This window comes from Pantherophis guttatus, chromosome 2 (genome assembly GCF_059756535.1).
Source record: "Pantherophis guttatus breed Tessera chromosome 2, ASM5975653v1, whole genome shotgun sequence".
Taxonomy (NCBI): Eukaryota; Metazoa; Chordata; class Lepidosauria; order Squamata; family Colubridae; genus Pantherophis; species Pantherophis guttatus.
In genome coordinates, this window is record NC_142064.1 from 204475479 (window position 1) to 204497047 (window position 21569).

Sequence of the window (21569 nt, forward strand, 5' to 3'; positions counted from 1 at the left end):
GTAGCAACCCACCACTGTTGAAGTTGGCTTTTGGGATCAAACTGCATGCAATGTTACATGCATCTTTGAACTCAACATGCAGCTTCTGCCTATTCTTCAGAACAAATAACTGATTTGGGGAAAAAACTTTTCTCACAAAGAAAGACATTACATTCTCTGTATATGCCTGCTTTAATCCTGTTCATTATAAGCTCTCTCTCAGTCTGCAAAGACATTTTTAAAATAAAATGCAAGATATTCCTGAATAGACATTTAATGGGAAGTTTAAAAGCCTGCTGATACATGGACAATGGAATTCAACTTCCTAGCATTTGTGGTTATAAAGATATTAAAATTGTATAGGCACTGTTACATGAAATGCCTGTTTATAGTTTTTCTTTCTTAAAATGCTGAGAGAATGGGGTTTAGCTACCACTGTGACTGAGTGATTTTCCTAGCCTGGTAAACATGCAGGAGGAAACCCACTCTACATGCAGAAGGACCTCTCCTACAGATCTTAATAACTAAATAGATTTATAATAAAAAAGATGATTCTTTAGTCAACTGGTAAGCCATTTAGGGCTTTAAAGCTTAAATTGTGCTGGCCAGCAACTGGCAAACAATGCATATTGTTCAGTGCATGCATTATACAACCTCCATTCCCCATGTCTTGCACTGTATTCTTAGCAGCTTAGTTGCTGCATTGAGCGTCAGTTGCAATTACTGGATACTTTTAAGGTTAGACATAAGTTGACTTCAGAGTCAGCTGATGTTAAAGGAGTAGTCCATGACTGCAAACGTGTATTCTTTCAGGAAGAATGTAACCTTATCCAGACCAGGTACAATGTCATTCCCCAATCTGTTTCTTATAAACTAATGGGGCCCCTGTCTTGCTTTAGATTTATCTCAGATTGTTTGTGCTCATTGAACATTTATCAAACGTAGCCAATGATCAAGCATAGTAAGGAGCAACAGCTGAGTGTTACCAACATACTGATGATGACCATTCCATTCCAAAACAAAACCTCTGGCCAAAAGGTTTTGTTGTGCTCCAATGGTTGAAGACCATTAGGAACTATATCTATATTGTATTCCAAGAAACAAAACGGGGCTGTATAAAAATAGCTGCCAATTTTTGAGCAAACAGAAACCGTAGTTCAGAATTTATACCAAGCCAGGCTTGAAAAGCTCCATATTCTCTTACAGTAGATCCCCTCTCTAGCCCTCACAGTCTCCATTAATGATTGATGCTTGCTTATATATTCTGCATCCTCACTTTCCTCTTTGGCAAATCCATTATTGGGTGGGATTTTTTAGCCTGAGAGATTTCATTCTCCCCAGTCCAAGCCAGGTTGTTGTGTGAACCCTCTAAGTCTGGGTTTGGGAGTAGTTGTCCTAGCATCATGTGTTTTAACTAATATTTTATATCTGGGTGTTTTAGCTTTCTGGAAGCCGCAGTGTGGTTGTGGCACTCTCCTGGACATTGGGATAAGATAAGGGTAGAAGTTACAGGGAACATTTTAAATACTGGATACTTCTATTACTTTCCCCACTAAGTATGGATATGTTAAACTGTAATTTACACCATCCTTAGCCTGCCTAGCCAGAAATAGGTTGGCTAGGAGTGGTAGGAATTGTAGTTTATCACACACTCATGTACTTTGTTCGAGAATGCTTCCTTATTCAATTCAGACTTCTGAGATTTCAAACAGAGGCTGGACTGTTATCTATCAGGGACAGTGTAGTGAATCCTGCAGTTGCAGGTAGTTGGACTTGATGATCTCTTGGATCACTTACAACTCTGTGATTCTATGATTCTAATTGATAAATGATTGAATATGACATTAAATTATATTTAAACTTTGGATATTTTATTTGTTTTTTTAAAATTTTGCTAGTTGCCTTAAGTATTCCCAGAGACCGATAAAGAAGAATATTTGTAGCTGAAGGTTGAAATGAGGGGTCCTTGGTGCTGTCTGAGCTTGGTTGTTTTCTTGCAGACGTTTCATTACCCAAACTAGGTAACATCATCAGTGCTAGTAAAGAAACCCCACTCCCTGATTGTTCTGATGATGTTACCTAGATTGGATAATGAAACATCTGCCTAAAAACTATCAAGCTCAGAGATCATCAAAGATCTCTTATTCCCAGAGAAGAAAGACAACATACAAATCAAATACCCATAAATCCTCCAATTGGCTCAGAATAGCACTCAACCATAGCGTTTCGGTGGAATTGCCAAATGCTGCAGAACCTGGCTCCCCCAGCTTTTTGGAAATGTGAGGAAAATGGTGACTTACAGCAGCAGGCAGGGTTTGCTGGCCTGTCTACATAATGAATACTGCCTTCCACTCTCTAGCTCCTGCTATTGCAGGACACACCCTGTTTATGCTTTTGGATTTTTGTTGTTGTTATATATATATATATATATATATATATATATATATATATATATATATATATATATATATATATATTAATTTGATTTATATGCCGCCCTTCTCCGAAGACTCAGGGCGGCTTACAATGTGTTAAGCAATAGCCTTCATACTTTTGTATATTTATACAAAGTCAGCTTATTGCCCCCATAAACTGGGTCCTCAATTTACCTACCTTAGAAAGGATGGAAGGCTGAGTCAACCTTGAGCCTGGTGAGATTCGAACTGGTGTAATTGCAGACAGCTGGATGTTAATTACGATGCTTTAGTCTGCAGAGCTAAACCAGGCTCCTTCATACCTAGAAGGATGGCAGTTTAGATGGCACACATCTAAACTAGGCACAGGACTGCAGAAGCCCATTACTTCTTATTTTCTAAGAAAGCCAATAAACATTCCTAGAAATCAAGGTGATCCAAGGGATTAGTACTTTACTGCGTAGAATGCCAGCTTCCCCATTCTTTTAATTTAAACCTTTTTTAAAATGGCAGAGACATGAAACCTAATGAGATCAAGACAGTTATCTATATCCTATGATGGAGCTCTCAAAACAAATCTGGTGAACTATTTAGCAGACTAAGCCAACAGAAATCCACTCCCATATCCTTTTGTTTGATATTATAGCAGGAACAAGCTACCGTTCCAACGTATTTGACCCTGTTCTCCATAGCAGAGCTTATCTGTGATTGGAAAAATTATCTGAATATTCAGTACAGAAAAACCTCTGTGTTTTGTTTTTCTGCTGTGTCTACTTGGCACAACAGGAGAAATTTGTTAGACATCTCATCTCCTAATACTGATGCTTCCCTATCTGTTCATCTGCCAGCTGTTCTTTGAACTCACAGATAAGTTCAGAAGAGTAATGTAATTATTATAACTGAGTGCTTTAAGAGATCCCGCTTGCTTTCTTGGAGCATTCCAGTTAAAGAAATAGCACTATCATGATCAATAAACTACAGTTCAGTTATTAAGCATGCAGAAGTACTTATATTAAAATCCCAGAGCGATCAGTTGCAGGCCCAGTGGCCTTCAGTGTTTTTCTTTAGTGATCTGGAAAAAGATATAAAAATCCTTGCCAATAAAATATGCCAAAGCTACAAAATGGCCATAGTGATAATTAATGAAAAGGGCCCAAGACTTCCAGCACTGTGGATTGCTTGCTCTGCTGGGTATGTTCCAAGAAACATGTTGATGCAGCCAATTGCAAGGTCAGACATCCAGGAAAAAATGTAAAGCAGATCTAAGCAATGGGAAACTGTCCTCAAAAGCAGTAGAGTGCAATGTTTGTTTCCCTATTTTTCATGGCATCTACCAGCCTCCCATTTAATTCTTGGGACTCACCATGTTTGTTAGCCTTCCAGTCAAGCACACTTTCACTGTCTACATGGATTAATTAAACCCTAAGTCTATTTAAGCAACCTTTCCTTTATACAGTCAACAAAATAAAGGTGTGGCAAACTGATGTTTTGTCTCTACTATTCTGCTTGCATGTAAAAGTTAATTACAATAATTAATTACTGGCAAGCAGGGTGGATTTTCTACTATAAATCAACAAAAGGTTCTCTTGTTAATCAGAGTCTTTAAAAAACTTAATTCCACCCCTTAACCCATTTTCCATGTCTCACTATGCCACATGCTGGAGGGCAAACATCTGCAGTATATTATCTCCATGTGCAACTCAGAACTTGGCATTCTCTTTTTTTTTTAAAGTTTTTTATTTTATTTTGCATATACATATACATATCAATGCATGAACAATGTGGCACTTGGGTGTCATATATTCTAATACAAATAAAACTAGTAAAATTGATCATAGTTATTACATTCAACCAAATTATATATTTCTAATAATAATAATACCCATTTATATTAAGTTGTAGTTTATCATTAATTATTCCATGTTTTTATATATTGCTCTAATGCCACTCATCATATTATTTGATCGTACATAATAATATCGCCATTCAATTTCTAAGCTTCCCTCTTGTTATTGCTTTTATTTTATTATGTAAAAATGTATACACTAATATTCCCCCTTTCCTTTATTTCTATCTCTATTCTAACTTTTAATTATGTCACCCTTTTATTAAAAGACATTTTCTTTCTATCCAACATCTCTTGCCCACTTTGGTACTTTGACTCCTGTTCATTTTTAACTTACCTCCCATATTTCACTCTTTACATCTATTTGTATTAAGATACAATCATTATTTCATTATTTAAAGTTTCAATACACAATTCTAATACCAATCCCAATATTATTTAGACATACAAAATTATTCTTTTTTTTAAAAAAAATTGATTTATATGCCACCCTTCTCCGGAAACTCAGGGCGGCTTACAATGTGTTAAGCAATAGCCTTCATACTTTTGTATATTTATACAAAGTCAGCTTATTGCCCCCACAAACTGGGTCCTCAATTTACCTACCTTAGAAAGGATGGAAGGCTGAGTCAACCTTGAGCCTGGTGAGATTCGAACTTACAGTAATTGCAGACAGCTGGTGTTAATCACAATGCTATCAGTCTGCTGAGCCACCAGGCCCTTCAATATGATTCTAATCATATTGTTTACAATAATCAAATCTATATAATTCTGATAATAATACAGGTTTATATTGAAATATGTTCTTTCATTATTTAATTGCTCAGTGTTTCAATTATTCCAATACGAATCACAATATTATTAAAATGTATTTAATAATACCATCATTCAATCTCTTGTTTTCCCATTTTATTGTTACTTTTATTCCATTATATAAAAGTATGTATATACAAATGTTTCCTCCTTCCGTTATTTCTAATCATGCCACCATTCTAAAAAAGAATTGTTTTTCTCTCTTTAGGTCTTTTCCTTCCAGTCTGGTATTTTTCCCAGAATGCTTAATCGCCGCTTTAACAAGCAATTCTGAGCAGATAGTTCTAAATTGTTCCTTAGGGTTAGGTTTTAAGTAAGAAGGAATCCTCTCCCCCAGTTCCAACCACTGTTCACCTACTTAGCTCCAGCACCAGTCTTAGTTGTTCCTCGGTTGCTCCAGCTTTGTGGCAGCCATCTTTCGGCTGCCTCTTCTCCTTGCCGTAGCTGAGAGGGAAAAAGAACCCTGGGTCAGACAGGAGAGTTGCAACTCTCTGTGACCTCACAGGGTACCTCTCTTTGCTTCACCACCCCTACAGGGCAGTTTTGGCTCCTTTCGGAGCCTACCAAGGGGGAGAACTGGGCACGGGAGCACGGAGACCCGCTCCTCATGTCCAGTCTCGCTGCGACATCAACCGGAAGCCCCTGAACCTGGCATTCTCTTATACAGCTTTCCTGTATTGTAGAATGAACACCTACAATGAGGAATGTTCAAATATTACAAGGCATTGGAAAAAGCAGAAAGCAAGCATACCTTTGCTCTCTAGCCAAGGTCTAGGACAACTCACCACAGGCAACTTGCCATGGACAACTTGCCAGGATCATTTTGCCGCAGCCAACTAGTGGCCAACTCACTGCGGGACAAGAGTTACACTAATATCAGTGGAATTGTGGAAAAGGATCATTAAAGAATGCAAATGAAATGTGAATGACAAAAATTAAAATTATTTTAAAATTATTTTAAATAATTAAATTGAATTGTTCAATTGTCCTGCAGCGAGTTGTTTCATGGCAAGTTGGCAGTGGCAAGTTGTCCCATTCCACTCTAACCACACAACACTGTCATAGAAGACCTCCAAAGGGTGACGGAGAAAATACTAATTGCAGAACAGATGCAGCCTGATCTTATGCATGTGTAATTAGAAGCACCACTGTATTCAATGGGGATTATTCCAATAGATAGTCCTAAACATACAGCCACAACTGAGATCACGGCTTCCATCACTAAGTGAGGTGATTGTCAAGTGAGTTGCACCTGATTTCACAACTTTTTTTTGCTGCAGTTGTTAAATGAATTGCTTGGTTATTATGCAAATCTGACTTCCCCTGTTGACTTTGCTTCTTGGAAGCCTCCTGGGAAAGTCACATATAGTGATCATGTGACCCCAGAACATTGCAACCATCATAAATACATGCCAATTGCCAAGTGTCTGAATTTTGATCATAAAACAATGTGGGTATTGCAAAAGTGGTAAGTGCAAGGACTGGCCATAAATACTTTTTTCAGTTGTAAGATGGAATGGTTGCTAAATAAATGGTTGTAAGTTAAGGACTATCTGGATCGGGACTCGTTACGTACGGTCACTCATGCCCTCGTCACTTCCCGCCTGGACTACTGCAATGCTCTCTACATGGGGCTCCCCTTGAGGAGCACCTGGAGGCTCCAGCTGGTCTAGAATGCGGCCGCACGGGTGGTTATGGGAGTGACGTGGCGCTCCCATGTGACTCCCCTCCTGCACGAGCTGCACTGGCTCCCGGTGGTCTTCCGGGTGCGCTTCAAGGTTTTGGTTACCACCTTTAGAGTGCTCCACGGCTTAGGACTTGAGTACCTACGAGACTGCCTTCTGCCACCAGTAGCCTCTCACCGACCAGTACGCTCCCATAAAGAGGGTCTTCTCAGGGTGCCATCGGCCAAACAATGTTGACTGGCGGCCCCCAGGGGGAGAGCCTTCTCTGTGGGGGCACCTGCCATCTGGAACAAGCTCCCCCCGGAGATAAGGAGGATCCCGGATTTGCACACTTTCTGCCGTGCCCTCAAAACATTCTTATTCCAGCAGGCTGGTCTGGCCTAACCTCCCTTTTAAATTGTTTTAAATTTGTTTTATAAATTGGGGTGTTTTAAATTTGTTTGTGGGCCAAAGTATTTAATGTATTTTTAAATGGTTTTTTAACGTTTGTATTATGTATATTATATCTCTTGGCTGTTCACCGCCCTGAGTCCTTTGGGAGTAGGGCAGTATATAAATTAATTAATTAAATAAATAAATATAAATGGTCACAAGATTGTGGCAATAGTTCCTTCTAGGACAAATACATGAGAAAGGTTTGGACTCGCCTATAGCTGGAAAAAAACCAGAAGAATGACTTGATAGGTGGGGAATACCAGTATAAGTTCCTTGAGTATAGAAAGCTAGCATTTCAAGGAAAAATACTAATTCAGTATGCTAAATTATTACATGAAGGGAAGTTCATTTCTTCTATAAAGAGGGGCATTCTAAAAAAAACATTTACTGTTGCAAGTAGCATAATCACATTTACAGTTGCAAATGGCACAGTCCAGCATCTCATGAATATGAAATCCTTAAACCAATGTCCTGCAGTCACCCAGATGCAAACTATCTTTTTCACAGGTGAGTGAAATACCGATGATTGAACCCAATTCCACATGTGAAAACAGCTTCTGCATGCAAAGACAGAAACATTTTTCTGCCTCTCCTCTGCTAACCTTATTTCTCTCTACCATCCCTTGCCTTATGGCTTAGCCATATTGGGAGGAAAGTTCCATCAGTCTGATAATTTCCTCTCTTCCTCTTGGAACGCCACACAGTCTCTGCAATTCTTCCTACAATTTGAAAATATATGAACTAGGCTATTACGGCTCAGTGTTGTGGGTTTAAGATCTACTGTCTGTAAATAGAACTGGGAATGTAGAAGAAAAATGTTTTGTATCAAGTCCTGTAAGTATGAAGTCCTGTATCAGGATACTGTAGGATCTGTTGTCCAAAACATTAGCAAGTTATGAGTTGGTCAGTTTGCTATATCATTCCACTAGATAATTACTTTTCATAACCTGCCAGAGAAGATAGGATTTCTCAGTTCCCTTATAAATATTGTTTAAAAGACTTCAAGAAAGACATCAATATCAAATCTTTTTTTAGAAGAAATATTTCTTCTTTCACAAAACAGCAGATAAATAAATTGCCTGTGACATATGCTGAATTACAATATCAATCATCCAAACCATTAATAATCTGAATATTCTAACTTCCTTTTAAAGCGGGTAGGGTGGGGTGGAAAGAATAGCAATTTTATCAATAATACAAAAATGAATTTATTATCATGTGACTTGCCAACTACACACATCCATCTAAATTGGATTGTTTTTCTAGTCAATGAATCTCCATTTTGTTCTTATGGGTCTGTAACTTTAAAAATGAAAATTTGGCATTCTAGAACCCTTTTCTTTGGCTAGATTCACAAGCCATAGTTTGTTTTAATGTGAGTTTGTTGGATCAGCCTAAGTGGCTATTTTTTTTTCTTCCATTCAATCGTGTCCAATTTTCAGATTGCCTGGACAAGTCCCCGCAGTTTTCTTGGGCAAGGTTTTCAAAGTGCTTTGCCAATACCTCCTTCCTAGAGATGAAAGTGACTAGCTCAAGGTCACCCATATGGCTTTGTGCCTCAGGAGGGACTAGAACTCCCAGTCTCCTGGTTTCTAGCCTGATGTCTTTATTTGCTAAAAAGTAAAAAGGATTTTAAGGGAAGGCAGACATGGGTGAGGGCAAAAAGGCAATAGCAATTAGCTCTTTTTTAAAGGAGTTGTTAACAAGACAAATGAGGGAGAGAGATAAACACAAGAAGTAATTATTCCAGAACAGGGATATGTGATTTATTTTCCATATTTTTATTTTTGTTATGACAATCATTTTTGTTTTACCTTATGCCAAGATTATCTGATCACTTAAAGTTGGTATCGGGCATTATCAATGTCTGGCAGGAAATAAAAAAAGCACAGTAATGTCGTTTTCCTGTTTTGCCCTGAATGAGGACCTTATCTATCTATCTATCTATCTATCTATCTATCTATCTATCTATCTATCCATCCATCCATCCATCCATCCATCCATCCATCCATCCATCCATCTATCTTTGACTTATAAGGCTGCCTAACTCAGTGGTACAGAACACAAACACAAACAGTAAACCAAAAAACCTCAAGCACCAATCCATATAGCAGCCTGTCACACAGAGAAAAGAAATAAATAGGGTAGGTACTGCCTTGATACACTTTGTTGGCATCTCCTCAGAAACGGGTTGGAGGACAGGATGAACCAACCCCATTGAGCTACATATGCTACCACACATGCACACCTTGCGTAAACCTCTAAGTTAGGCTTTAAAAACTCCAATAGTTGGGTTCAAAATTATGCAAACTACAGTGTAAAAAAACCACATTATGCTTAAAGTCACAAGTACAAAGACACAGCAGAAGAGAAACTCTTATGGGGAAATGGGAAGTTAGTTAATTCTCTGGTTCTCCCAGTAGGGACAATAAGATGAAGAATGAGAAAGAGCCAAGAGGCAGGACAAATATGGAATTGTTGATATACTGGCTACATTCATAAGACAGACTAAAGTAAGATGCAATTTGGCCCTCTGTATTCTTCACTTCTTTTGAGGTCAGATAGGCCACAGACATGACTCTGAAGAAGATATGTGGAAACCATTAGCAAAATATGAACATAACCTAAGAAACCAGAAAGCATGAGAAAGAAACTCAAGACTGTGTATCTTGACAGATTGCCATAGACAAAAGTCAAGGTGCACTGGTTGGTTCATCATGAATCCTGAATGAAGGGAGGCTCATTCTGAAATTAATCCTCTCTTCTAACCTCTCTTTCTTCTATTTACATTTTCCATTTTCATTTTCATTGCACATGGACACGCAAAGAAATGAAACATGGGCAGCAAGGAGAAGCCACTTGTCATGATCCATGTTAAATATGGATTTAACTTATTTTTTTAAAAAAATAAAATGAAATAGAAGTCACATTTCTTTTGATCAGAGCTCAAGATTTGGTGACTTTATCCAGACGTATCCAGTTAGTTGTTTTGGCAACTGTAAAGAAATGGGTGGGCGCTGCGTTCTTTCACGATGCCTTTTGGACTTCATAGCTAGCGCTTAGTTTTGGGCTTTTTAGTGGTCTCTCCTTCTAGCACTATTCAGGACAATGGATCCTCCAGTTTGACTAAAACTATGAAAACCAAAACCTAGTGAGTGTTGATGGGCAAGTCATATAAAACAGCCAGAATATGAATCAAAAAGGGTGCAAATCTGCAAATATGGTTGCTTGCTTAATTGTATTGCCTGATATTTGCCAGTGAAGATGAAGCTAAACTGGAATAGCATTAACTGGGGCTTAGCCTGTTGCTAAGGAATGTTTCTTGAGTGTGGCTCTTCTCAGCAAGACACACCATGATATTCCTAATCAATTCTTGGGTGTCTCCTTTATCCTTAACCCTTTTTAAATACAGGGTGCAGATTAATGTATTTGTCTATAGTAGAACAGAAATTTATAAAAATCCTACAGATTGAAAAAATAAAGAGATCACACTCAAGAAAATATGACGAAGAGAAATTGGCCAAGATGCAGGGAACTGCTATGTATGCCTAGCACACTGAACCCCCAAAATAATCCCCCTTTTCACCCAAACATATTGCTGGAATTCATCCCAGTTGGTCAATTTAGTGTTCAGCAGATCATGCAAAGCCAGAGAATTCAATTAGTTTCACAACATGCTTAGTTAATTCCTGGAAAGCATGTTTTGTGGACAAAGCAAAAGAATGATGGCTTAGCTAAAGAAAAAAAAAGGCTCATACAGACCTAGTTTTAAGATAATAATCACAAATTCTCCAATCACAAGATCTGGAAACCTTGTTGGCAGGAAATATGGGAATTGTAGTCTAATTCATTTATAGACCACCAGGATGGAAAAGATTACAGGACAACCCCATTAGGTATTCTCATTTTTATTGTATGTGTAAATAATATACAAGATATTTGTTCTCTCTCTCTCTGTGTAAAAATTTAGAGACAGCCCATGTCACTCTCAAAGTGATGTCTTTACAGCTACAGCTGCATCAGTGAAAGGCTCGTTGAGTCTACTTCTGTGGCTTGCAGTGGCTAACCAAATATATATTCAGAAATCACACATTAGGTGGGACAGTATAGTTGTTCTTCACTATTACTTCATTGATTGATTGATTGATTGATTGATTGATTCATTAACTAACTGACCAGCTGATTATGTACCATCAAATCATAGTGAACTCAAAGATAGATTTTCTGCAGGATGATCTGTCCCAATTTGATTGATCAGTCTCAAACAGTTGGCATTTAAGGTTTGGTGCTTGCAATTCAAGAGATATTATACAGTTACAAAGACTAAAAATCATTGCTAATCTATAGTTCTGCAATTTAACCAGCATTTCTCTTAAGTTGTGCCTAGCAATCCCCATGATAGCAGATCACAGTTGGAGACTTTTTTAATGATTTGATTTGGCAAAATGTAGAGATTCTGGGGAAAAAGACCTGGATTCATATTTAGCTAAAATCAACTTTATTGTCTGCCTTTGATGTTTGTATTGAGAGCTGATTCAACTTAAGGCCAGATTCCTAACTGGCTGAGGAAGACAAATTAAGAAAAGAGTTGAATGGAATGTGTCCAGATAGTAGGTCTAAGTCATGTTGCTTTTTCTTTCTTGTTTATCACAACTGGGTTTTTTTTCCTAAGAGTTGATTTACAGCATTAGGTTTATTCACATCTCTCTCTCTCTTGCTCACTCATTATTTTTTTTCTGTAAATATATCTAAGAAAAATCTGTTATAAATTACTATTTCAAATCCCTTTCCTTTGATCTTGGTTCAGGTAGTCCTTGACTTACAGCCATAACAACCCAAAATGTCCATTGCTAAGCAAGACAATTGTTAAGTGAGTTTTGCCCCAATTTATGACCCTTCTTGCCACAGTTGTTAAGTGAATCACTGAAATAACACTGTTGTTGAGTGACTCTGGCTTCCCCATTGACCTTGCTTGTTAGAAGGTCACAAAAGGTGATCACATGACCTCATGACACTGCAACCATCATAAATACATGCCAGTTGCCAAGCATCCAAATTTTGATCACATGACCACGAAGATGCTACAATGGTCGTGTGAAAAATGATCATGTCACTTTGTTCAACGTTGTTGTAACTGTGAATGGTCACTAAATAATTCACTGTAAGTTGAGAACTACCTATACTTCATGGTCTTGCTCAAGATTTTTGTTGCCTTGCTTTTTGCAAATGGCATCACAATTATAATTAGTTACAATTGCACTCACTCAATGATTGTTTTATTTATATTGAGTTTACAGTGTTACAAGGAAGAAGTACAGGAAGATTGTGAGTCAGCACTAGGATGATGAATGACAAAATGGAATAATGAAAGAACTTGGGAGTGGGTCTCACCATTTCAAAAAAGAGTATAATATTAGTGGAGGCATGATTTATTCAAGTGTTGGGGGAATGGTTGCTTACTGGTGAATTTATAAAACTGGTTGAAATTGAACACTAAAATGAATCCATAATCTGTCACATCCCTGTTTTTTCCCAAGACTATAGCCTTAGAGTCTGTTGTAGGAAAAAGACTTTGAGATATCTCAATGTTTTTTTTTTCTTGCAGAATGAAAGCATTCCATCCTATGTGTGGAGTAGCAGAAAGACTCCAGAACACTCACCTCATGACTGGAATTGCATCTTTACAGATGGTTGGGTTCACAGAACATACTAAAACCAAAATTAAATAAACCAGTGCATTCAACCAGTGTTCTCTTAATTGGATCTAAAATCTGATCAGTCACAAAGGAAAGGAGACATGATAATTACTTGAAAATCAAACATAATCTCATAGGTAAAGATGAGCCCTAGAAGATGAAATCTTTTGGATACTGAAGACAATCAGAAAATCTCAGAAAGGAATTCTACCATTGGGCTCCTTTTTTTTTTTGTTTCTTACCTAGAATCATTGCACAGACAGAAATAATTACGGAGGAAGGGAAGCCATTGTCACTTTGGAGGGATCAACTAGAATAATGATAAAACCCTAACCAATGGAAGCCTGCCTTCTCCTCCTCTTTTAATCCTTCCTCTCTCTGCTTGGCAGATTTGTTTCCCTGCAAGGGGGGGCACAGTGAGAGGGGCAGCTCTGCAGCTTTGCCTGCAGCAACCTTACCAACATACAGCACGCCTTCCTTGGTCTTCTCGGCTGCCACTGCTACCCCTTCCTTGGTCTTCTCTGCTGCAGCAACAACCCCTTCCTTTGCCTTGGACAAGCCCTTCATAAACACATCCATCCCGGCACTGAGCTCTGCATGGAGACAAGACACCGGTGGAAGATGGCTTCAGCAAAGGACTACCAGCGAGGATAAGATTATTGGGGGTGGGGGGTGGGGATGAGTCAGGCTTTAAAAAGATGGGGAGTAGCTCAGACTATACTTCACAGTACAGTAGTCACAAAAATACCTTCTTCATATTCTTCAGCAGTATCTCATTGCAAGCACTGCCTTCCTGCCAGCTAAGTGTGCTGGAACAGGCAGGAGACCGTCTCTCTTGGGTCTCCAAATGAGGAGCGGAAGGGAGGGTGGGGATGTCTGGGACGCCTCCATAGCCATTCTTGGGAGTCCAGGTTGGTCCCTCAGGGAAGGATAACCTTCGGCCCCCAATTCAACAAGTCTGGGCATTGTTATTGCTGCTGCAACAGCTGGTCCCCCTCCCCCTGATCTGCCACCCTAGCCCAGGCCTACCTCGGCTGACTCGGGGGTTGCAGCCGCGGGGGCGGAAAGCAACACCTTTCGAGCCCGGTTCCTCAAAAGCATCGCTCACGATCGCGGGGAGAGAGAGAGAGAGAGAGAGCGCGGGGGTGGGGGGGGGATGCTTTTTCACCCACGAAGACGACGAGGGTGACTCCGCGTCCTTGAAACCAGAGGAGGAAATGGGGAGGGACGACGACGACGGCGGCGGCGGGGGGGGGGTCGGTGGAGTGGGGGGTGGAAGAGAGTCAAAGGAATGGCCGTAGATTTTTTGGTGGGCAGAATACCCGACAGTACGAGCCATCTCCTTTCTCCGTTCTGCCCTGCTTTCCAAAGGAAGGTTGCCGGAGGGATTGCAACCCTGCGCAGACCTGAGGGCTTCACCTTCAGGGCAGCGTTATGACCGACCTACCGTCCGTTACCACCACCCCCCTCCATCTTTTTCCCCGTCCGCCCAGGATCTTTGGGGGAAGGAAGCGTGCCGAGGCGCCACTCACCTGCGATCGGCGATTGCGCTGGACTCGGGTGCGTGTCTGTCGGAAGGTTCAGATCATTCCGGGCCGGAGCGGGTTGGGCGGGCGGAGCTGTTGGCGGGCAGGCGGCGCGGTGCAGCGGGGGAGTCAGGGCAGCTCTGCCATGGAGCGGCTGGGGGAGGAGGCGGAGGAGAGGAGGAGGCGGAGAGGAGCGAGCAGACGAAAGACGGTGCCTCCGTTGCTACCGCTGCTGAATATTGCAATGAGCCGTCGTCTCCCTATACCCGCCGGCGAGGGGATTTCATCACAGCACGCAAATCTGAGCTCCCCGCCCCTCGGTCCTGCCCAGATGCAGCAGCAAGACCCCCCCCCCCACGGCCTTGCTTACGGCCTGGCGACTTGGGCTCCGGGCATCTGAAAGAACGCAATACACCTCCCTGCCCCTTAGCGGGGAAGGAGCTCGAGCAATGAGGAGACAACAGCTGGGTGGGGCACCATGGAGAGTTTAGTGGGAGGGGGGGTCTTAGCTCAATTTGCATAGAGATAGAGGGAGGCAGGGAGACCCTGAGCTCAGAAGGCAGCCGAGGGATGCAAAACCACAGGCCTGGTCCTTAGAGCAGACCTCCTACCTTTCTTTTTTGGTTGCCAGAATATGCATTTGATTTAGTTCAGAAGGAGGTTTTAGCAGGTGGCCCTGCCAAGCCAACCTTTTTCTAGGCTCTGAAGCTGAGTAGATTCTAGCCTGGCTAAGAAGCCCTAGGCTAATCTGGACTGAAAAGCTGTCCTGTCACTTGGAAGAAGGTGAGAGTAAACAGTTGACAGAGAGAGGTCAACTGAAAATAAGACCCTGTCTTATATTGTTTTGAACCCTAAAATAAGTGCTTGGCCTTATTGTCATGCACTAAAAAGCCCGATTGGGCTTATTAACAGGGGATGTCTTATTTTGGGGGAAACAGGGTAGTTAAGTCTACATAGGCTTCAGGAGGTGGTTGACTTTCAGGACTGAAATAAATTCTTTCCTTGGCGTCTGATTGGCCTGTGAGAACAAGCAAATTGTGTCAGCAGCTGGATTGTTGGTCTCAGATAAAGATCTTTCATAATGCAACCAGAAAAGTCATGTTGATTTTCATAGGATTTACTAAGTAAAAATATACATAGTTGGATGCTTATGCACTGGAGACAAATTCCTTATGTATGCAATCACACTTGGCCAATAAAGAATTCTATTCTATTCTATTCCTATTCCTATTCCTATTCCTATTCCTATTCCTATTCCTATTCCTATTCCTATTCCTATTCCTATTCCTATTGTGTGTATAACCCCCCCACCAACCCAATAATTTAAACCTACAATACATGAAGGTATGAGAAAAAGACTAAATACAGTAAACAATACGCTTTTATTTCACTGTAAATAAGGTTTCCACATAACACATAGCAGCCACTAGATTTCTTTCATAGTGCCTTCAGATCTAGAGTTGATGAGAGTTACCTTATATTATGCATACATATACAGTGGGGCAAAAAAGTATTTAGTCAGCCACCAATTGTGCAAGTTCTCCCACTTAAAAAGATGAGAGAGGCCTGTAATTGACATCATAGGTAGACCTCAACTATGAGAGACAAAATGAGAAAACAAATCCAGACAATCACATTGTCTGATTTGGAAATAATTTATTTGCAAATTATGGTGGAAAATAAGTATTTGGTCACCTACAAACAAGCAAGATTTCTGGCTCTCACAGACCTGTAACTTCTTCAAGAGGCTCCTCTGTCCTCCACTCATTACCTGTATTAATGGCACCTGTTTGAACTTATTATCAGTATAAAAGACACCTGTCCACAACCTCAAACAGTCACACTCCAAACTCCACTATAGTGAAGACCAAAGAGTTGTCGAAGGACACCAGAAACAAAATTGTAGACCTGCACCAGGCTGGGAAGAATGAATCTGCAATAGGCAAGCAGCTTGGTGTGAAGAAATCAACTGTGGGAGCAATAATTAGAAAATGGAAGACATACAAGACCACTGATAATCTCCCTCGATCTGGGGCTCCACGCAAGATCTCACCCCGTGGGGTCAAAATGATCACAAGAACGGTGAGTAAAAATCCTAGAACCACACGGAGGACCTAGTGAATGACCTGCAGAGAGCTGGGACCAACGTAACAAAGGCTACCATCAGTAACACTTCGCCGCCAGGGACTCAGATCCTGCAGTGCCATACATGTCCCCCTGCTTAAGCCAGTACCTGTCTGGGCCCGTCTGAAGTTTGCTAGAGAGCATTTGGATGATCCAGAAGAGGATTGGGAGAATGTCATATGGTCAGATGAAACCAAAGTAGAACTGTTTGGTAGAAACACAACTCGTGTTTGGAGGAGAGAGAATGCTGAGTTGCATCCAAAGAACACTATACCTACTGTGAAGCATGGGGGTGGCAACATCATGCTTTGGGGCTGTTTCTCTGCAAAGGGACCAGGACGACTGATCCATGTATAGGAAAGAATGAATGGGGCCATGTATCGTGAGATTTTGAGTGCAAACCTCCTTCCATCAGCAAGGGCATTGAAGATTAAACGTGGCTGGGTCGTTCAACATGACAATGATCCCAAACACACCGCCCGGGCAACAAAGGAGTGGCTTCGTAAGAAGCATTTCAAGGTCCTGGAGTGGCCTAGCCAGTCTCCAGATCTCAACCCCATAGAAAACGTTTGGAGGGAGTTGAAAGTCCGTGTTGCCCAGCAACAGCCCCAAAACATCACTGCTCTAGAGGAGATCTGCATGGAGGAATGGGCCAACATACCAGCAACAGTGTGTGCCAACCTTGTGAAGACTTACAGAAAACGTTTGACCTCTGTCATTGCCAACAAAGGATATATAACAAAGTATTGAGATGACCTTTTGATATTGACCAAATACTTATTTTCCACCATGATTTGCAAATAAATTCTTTCCAAATCAGACAATGTGATTGTCTGGATTTGTTTTCTCATTTTGTCTCTCATCGTTGAGGTCTACCTATGATGTCAATTACAGGCCTCTCTCATCTTTTTAAGTGGGAGAACTTGCACAATTGGTGGCTGACTAAATACTTTTTTGCCCCACTGTATGTATATTCACATAAAAATATAAGAACATAATAGCCAGGAACCTTCGGTTAGTTTTTTTTTAAGGCAATTTATATGGTTATAACTATGTATTGTCCATGGGATTTTCATGGCAAAGATACTGGAGTGGGTTGCCATTTCCTTCTCCAGTGGATCACGTTTTGTCAGAGCTCTCTGCAATGACCTGTCTGTCTTGAAGAACTATGGATGGAGGTTTGCAATATTGTACAAGAGGTAGCAACTAAAACCATCCCAAAGAAAAAGAAATGCAAGAAAGCAAAATGGCTGTCTGAGGAAGCTTTACAAATAGCTAAGGAAAAAAGGGAAGCAAAGGCAAGGGAGAAAGAGAACGATACACCCAATTGAATGCAGAATTCCAGAGAATAGCTAGAAGAGATAAGAATGCCTTCTTAAATGAACAGTGCAAAGAAATAGAAGAAAACAATAGAATAGGGAGGACCAGAGATCTCTTCAAGAAAATTGGAGATATGAAGGGAACGTTTCATGCAAAGATGGGCATGATAAAGGACCAAAATGGCAGGGACCTAACAGAGGAAGAAGAGATTAAGAAGAGGTGGCAAAATTACACAGAAGAACTATACAAGAACGAGTTTAACGTTCCTGATAATCACAATGGAGTGGCCACTGACCTTGAGCCAGACATTCTGGAATGTGAAGTCAAATGGGCCTTAGGAAGTCTGAGCAACAACAAAGCTAGTGGAGGTAACAGTATTCCAGCTGAGCTATTCAAAATTTTAAGCGTCGATGCTGTAAAGGTGCTACACTCAATTTGTCAGCGAATTTGGAAAACTCAACAGTGGCCACAGGATTGGAAAATGTCAGTTTACATTCCAATTCCAAAGAAAGGCAATGCCAAAGAATGTTCAAACTATCACACCACTGTACTCATCTCACATTCTAGTAAGTTTATGCTTAAAATCCTACAAGCTAGGCTCCAGCAGTATGTGGATCAAGAACTACCAGAAGTACAGGCAGGATTTTGAAGAGGTAGAGGAACTAGAGATCAAATTGCTAACATACGCTGGATCATGGAGAAAGCCAGGGAGTTCCAGAAAAACATCTACTTCTGCTTCATTGACTATGCTAAAGTCTTTGATTGTGTGGCTCACAGAAAATTATGGCAAATTCTTAAAGAGATGGGAGTACCATACCACCTTATTTGTCTCTTGAGAAACCTATATGCGGGTCAAGAAGCAACAATGAGAACTAGACATGGAACCACTGATTGGTTCAAAATTGAGAAAGGAGTTCGGCAAGGCTGTATACTGTTGCCCTGCCTATTTAACTTATATGCAGAGTACATCATGAGAAAGGCAGGGCTAGATGAATTACAAGTTGGAATTCAGATTGCCAGAAGAAATATCAACAACCTCAGATAGCAGATGATACCACTCTAATGGCAGAAAGTGAAGAAGAACTAAAGAGCCTTCTGATGCGGGTGAAGGAGGAGAGTGCAAAAGTTGGCTTGAAACTCAACATTAAGAAAACTAAGATCATGGCATCTGGCCCTCTCAATTCCTGGCAAATAGATGGGGAAGAAATGGAGGTAGTGACAGATTTTATTTTCTTAGACTCCAAGATCACTGCAGATGGGGACTACAGCCAAGAAATTAGAAGACGCTTACTCCTGGGGAGGAAAGCTATGGCAAATCTAGACAGCGTATTGAAAAGCAGAGACAACACCCTGCCAACCAAAGTGCGTATAGTCAAGGCTATGGTTTTCCCAGTTGCAATGTATGGTTGTGAAAGTTGGACCATAAGGAAGATTGAGGTAAAAGAATTGAGGCTTTTGAACTATGGTGCTGGAGAAGACTCCTGCAAGTCCCTTGGACTGCAAGGCGATCCAACCGGTCAGTCCTAGAGGAGATCAACCCTGACTGCTCTTTAGAAGGCCAGATCCTGAAGATGAAACTCAAATATTTTGGCCACCTAATGAGAAGGAAGGACTCACTGGAGAAGAGCCTAATGCTGGGAAAGATTGAGGGCAAAAGAAGAATGGGACGACAGAGAATGAGGTGGATGGATGAAATCACTGAAGCAGTTGGCATGAGATTAAATGGACTCCGGGGGATGGTAGAGGACAGGAAGGCCTGGAGGAATGTTGTCCATGGGGGTGCAATGGGTCGGACACGACTTCATGACTAACAACAACAACAACAAACTTTATGTAAAATTTAAAAGGTTATACTCCACTAAATAGATGTAATATATTACATTTGTAGGAGTACATTTTATAATAAATGAATTACACAATTCATGTATTTTGGTATTTGTTTTTCTGCCTTTGCTCTGCATTATGTATTTGTACCATATTGGATTGCAGATGACATGATTGACAGGAGAATGGGTTAGTGTTCCATGGAGAAAAGTGTTGAAAACAAGTTAATGTTGAGTCTCCATCTGTAGGGAAAATTTTACTTCTTGAATTACAAGAAACAGACTTTACTATTAGGGGTTTGCACTGCTTTTTCTCCTGAAGAAACTGAATTAGATCATGGATCACCTGAATCAATACAAATGTCAGTGAATACAGATAAAACATATAAGTCTTTCAAATGAAGGACACAGGAACGAAACATTATTATAGGAATAAAAATTTAAATTCATTGAAACATTTTGGAGCTTTGCATCCAATTGGGGCAATGTACAATGTCTGTAAGAACTGAAAGTTTATGGAAGATGTGCACAAATAAGTCTTAGTCCTAACAATTGCAATGTTATCATGCTGGCTTAGAATGGCCAAAACTGTTCTCTGCTTGCTCAGGCATCCATCTGGGCAATGGTTATTATAAGGATTTCTGAAACTAGATACATATTGTGAGCTTTTTGAAAAACTTGTGTATTGATTTTTGTTCCACTCTGAAGTGGTGAAGCTGGGCTAGATACACTGTATATCCTTAAAGGCAACTCTGCTTCATCAGTCTGAATGTATGAATTCCAGAAGTTCGGAGATAATAATAACACCTCTTCTGAATCTCCAGGTACCAATGTTTGGTACTTTTAAACAAAGCAGATGTTTTGGAGAAATGACTCTCTGGGGGGGAGTTTCTTGGTCTCCATTTTGACCCAAAAAAGAAATTTCTGGACAGGCAGGAAAGAGCTGAAGACAGTATTGGTGAGGGACCAACATGCTTGATTATGAGGACAGGAATTTAAAATAAAAGCAACTTACTAAATATATGGGTAGATAGATACATCAAACATTAGTATTATAGTAGTATTGTCCACCTGAGCAAAAGAGATGTGAGCCATTAAGCTGTTGAATGTTGATGTATCCATAAAAGTGTTCTGCAAATTGATTAAGAGTTATATTTACGTTGATCTATTCATAGCAAACATGTTAGAAATGGGCTATCTTTGAAGGGTCATTTTCTTTTCTGAACATTTCTCTCTCTTTTTTCTCTTTTTAGATCTCAAAGATCTGCTCTTTCTACTACCTTTGCTATCCAAATGTAATTTAAACTTGCATTTTCATTCATCTCAAGATGTTAGAGCAGTGTTTCTCTATTTTGGCAACTTTAAGATGTGGGGACTTCAACTCCCAGAATTCCCTAGCCAGCATGAGAAACACTGAGCTATAGCAATGATTTATTTTCTATCCCATCATGATGTTTGCACTTCCTAGATGCTCATATGATCAGATGGATTCTTGTTTCGCTCCTGTGACAACTTTGAGTTCCAAGCATTTACAATTTAAGAATTCTTCTCTACCTATCTGTATAATATTTTCTTACTCTTATTCTCTTTATTCCTATATATTTGAATACTTTATTTACCTTTCTGTTTTTCTCATATTACATAATCCTATCTCCTTTCTTTTCTGTATATTAAGCTGACTGCTCCATCTCAAATATTACCTAGGGTGTTTATCTGAGAAAGCTTGTATGAATCTCATTGTTTCTGCATTTTCTGTCATTGGTTTGGTTTCAGCTCCAAATCTGCTACTCCGTATTCTGTCTGCATAAGTGGGTTACCAAGGCCTAGGCTTGTCAGGGGTCACCTGTATTAACATTCCTGTGTTTCCTTAACTATAATTTGTTGAATAAGTTCAGGTGCCTGGATTGA

At 40.2% G+C, this 21569-nt stretch overlaps 1 protein-coding gene across 2 annotated transcripts in view; it reads right to left on the reverse strand.

Moving 5' to 3' along the window:
* Window positions 1-14874, reverse strand: part of SNCB (synuclein beta) — a 35000-nt gene extending 20126 nt beyond the window's left edge. The window contains exons 1-2 of one of the 2 annotated variants that reach the window (XM_034442797.3): window positions 14401-14874; window positions 13327-13461 (exon numbers count right to left, since the gene is read on the reverse strand). In XM_034442797.3, the coding sequence (XP_034298688.1) occupies window positions 13327-13447 (121 nt within the window). In that variant the 5' untranslated portion in view covers window positions 13448-13461; window positions 14401-14874. Of the gene's footprint in view, window positions 1-13326; window positions 13462-13897; window positions 14083-14400 lie in introns of those variants that run through there. The other variant, XM_034442807.3, reaches the window with a different exon arrangement.
* Window positions 14875-21569: the final 6695 nt, after the last annotated feature.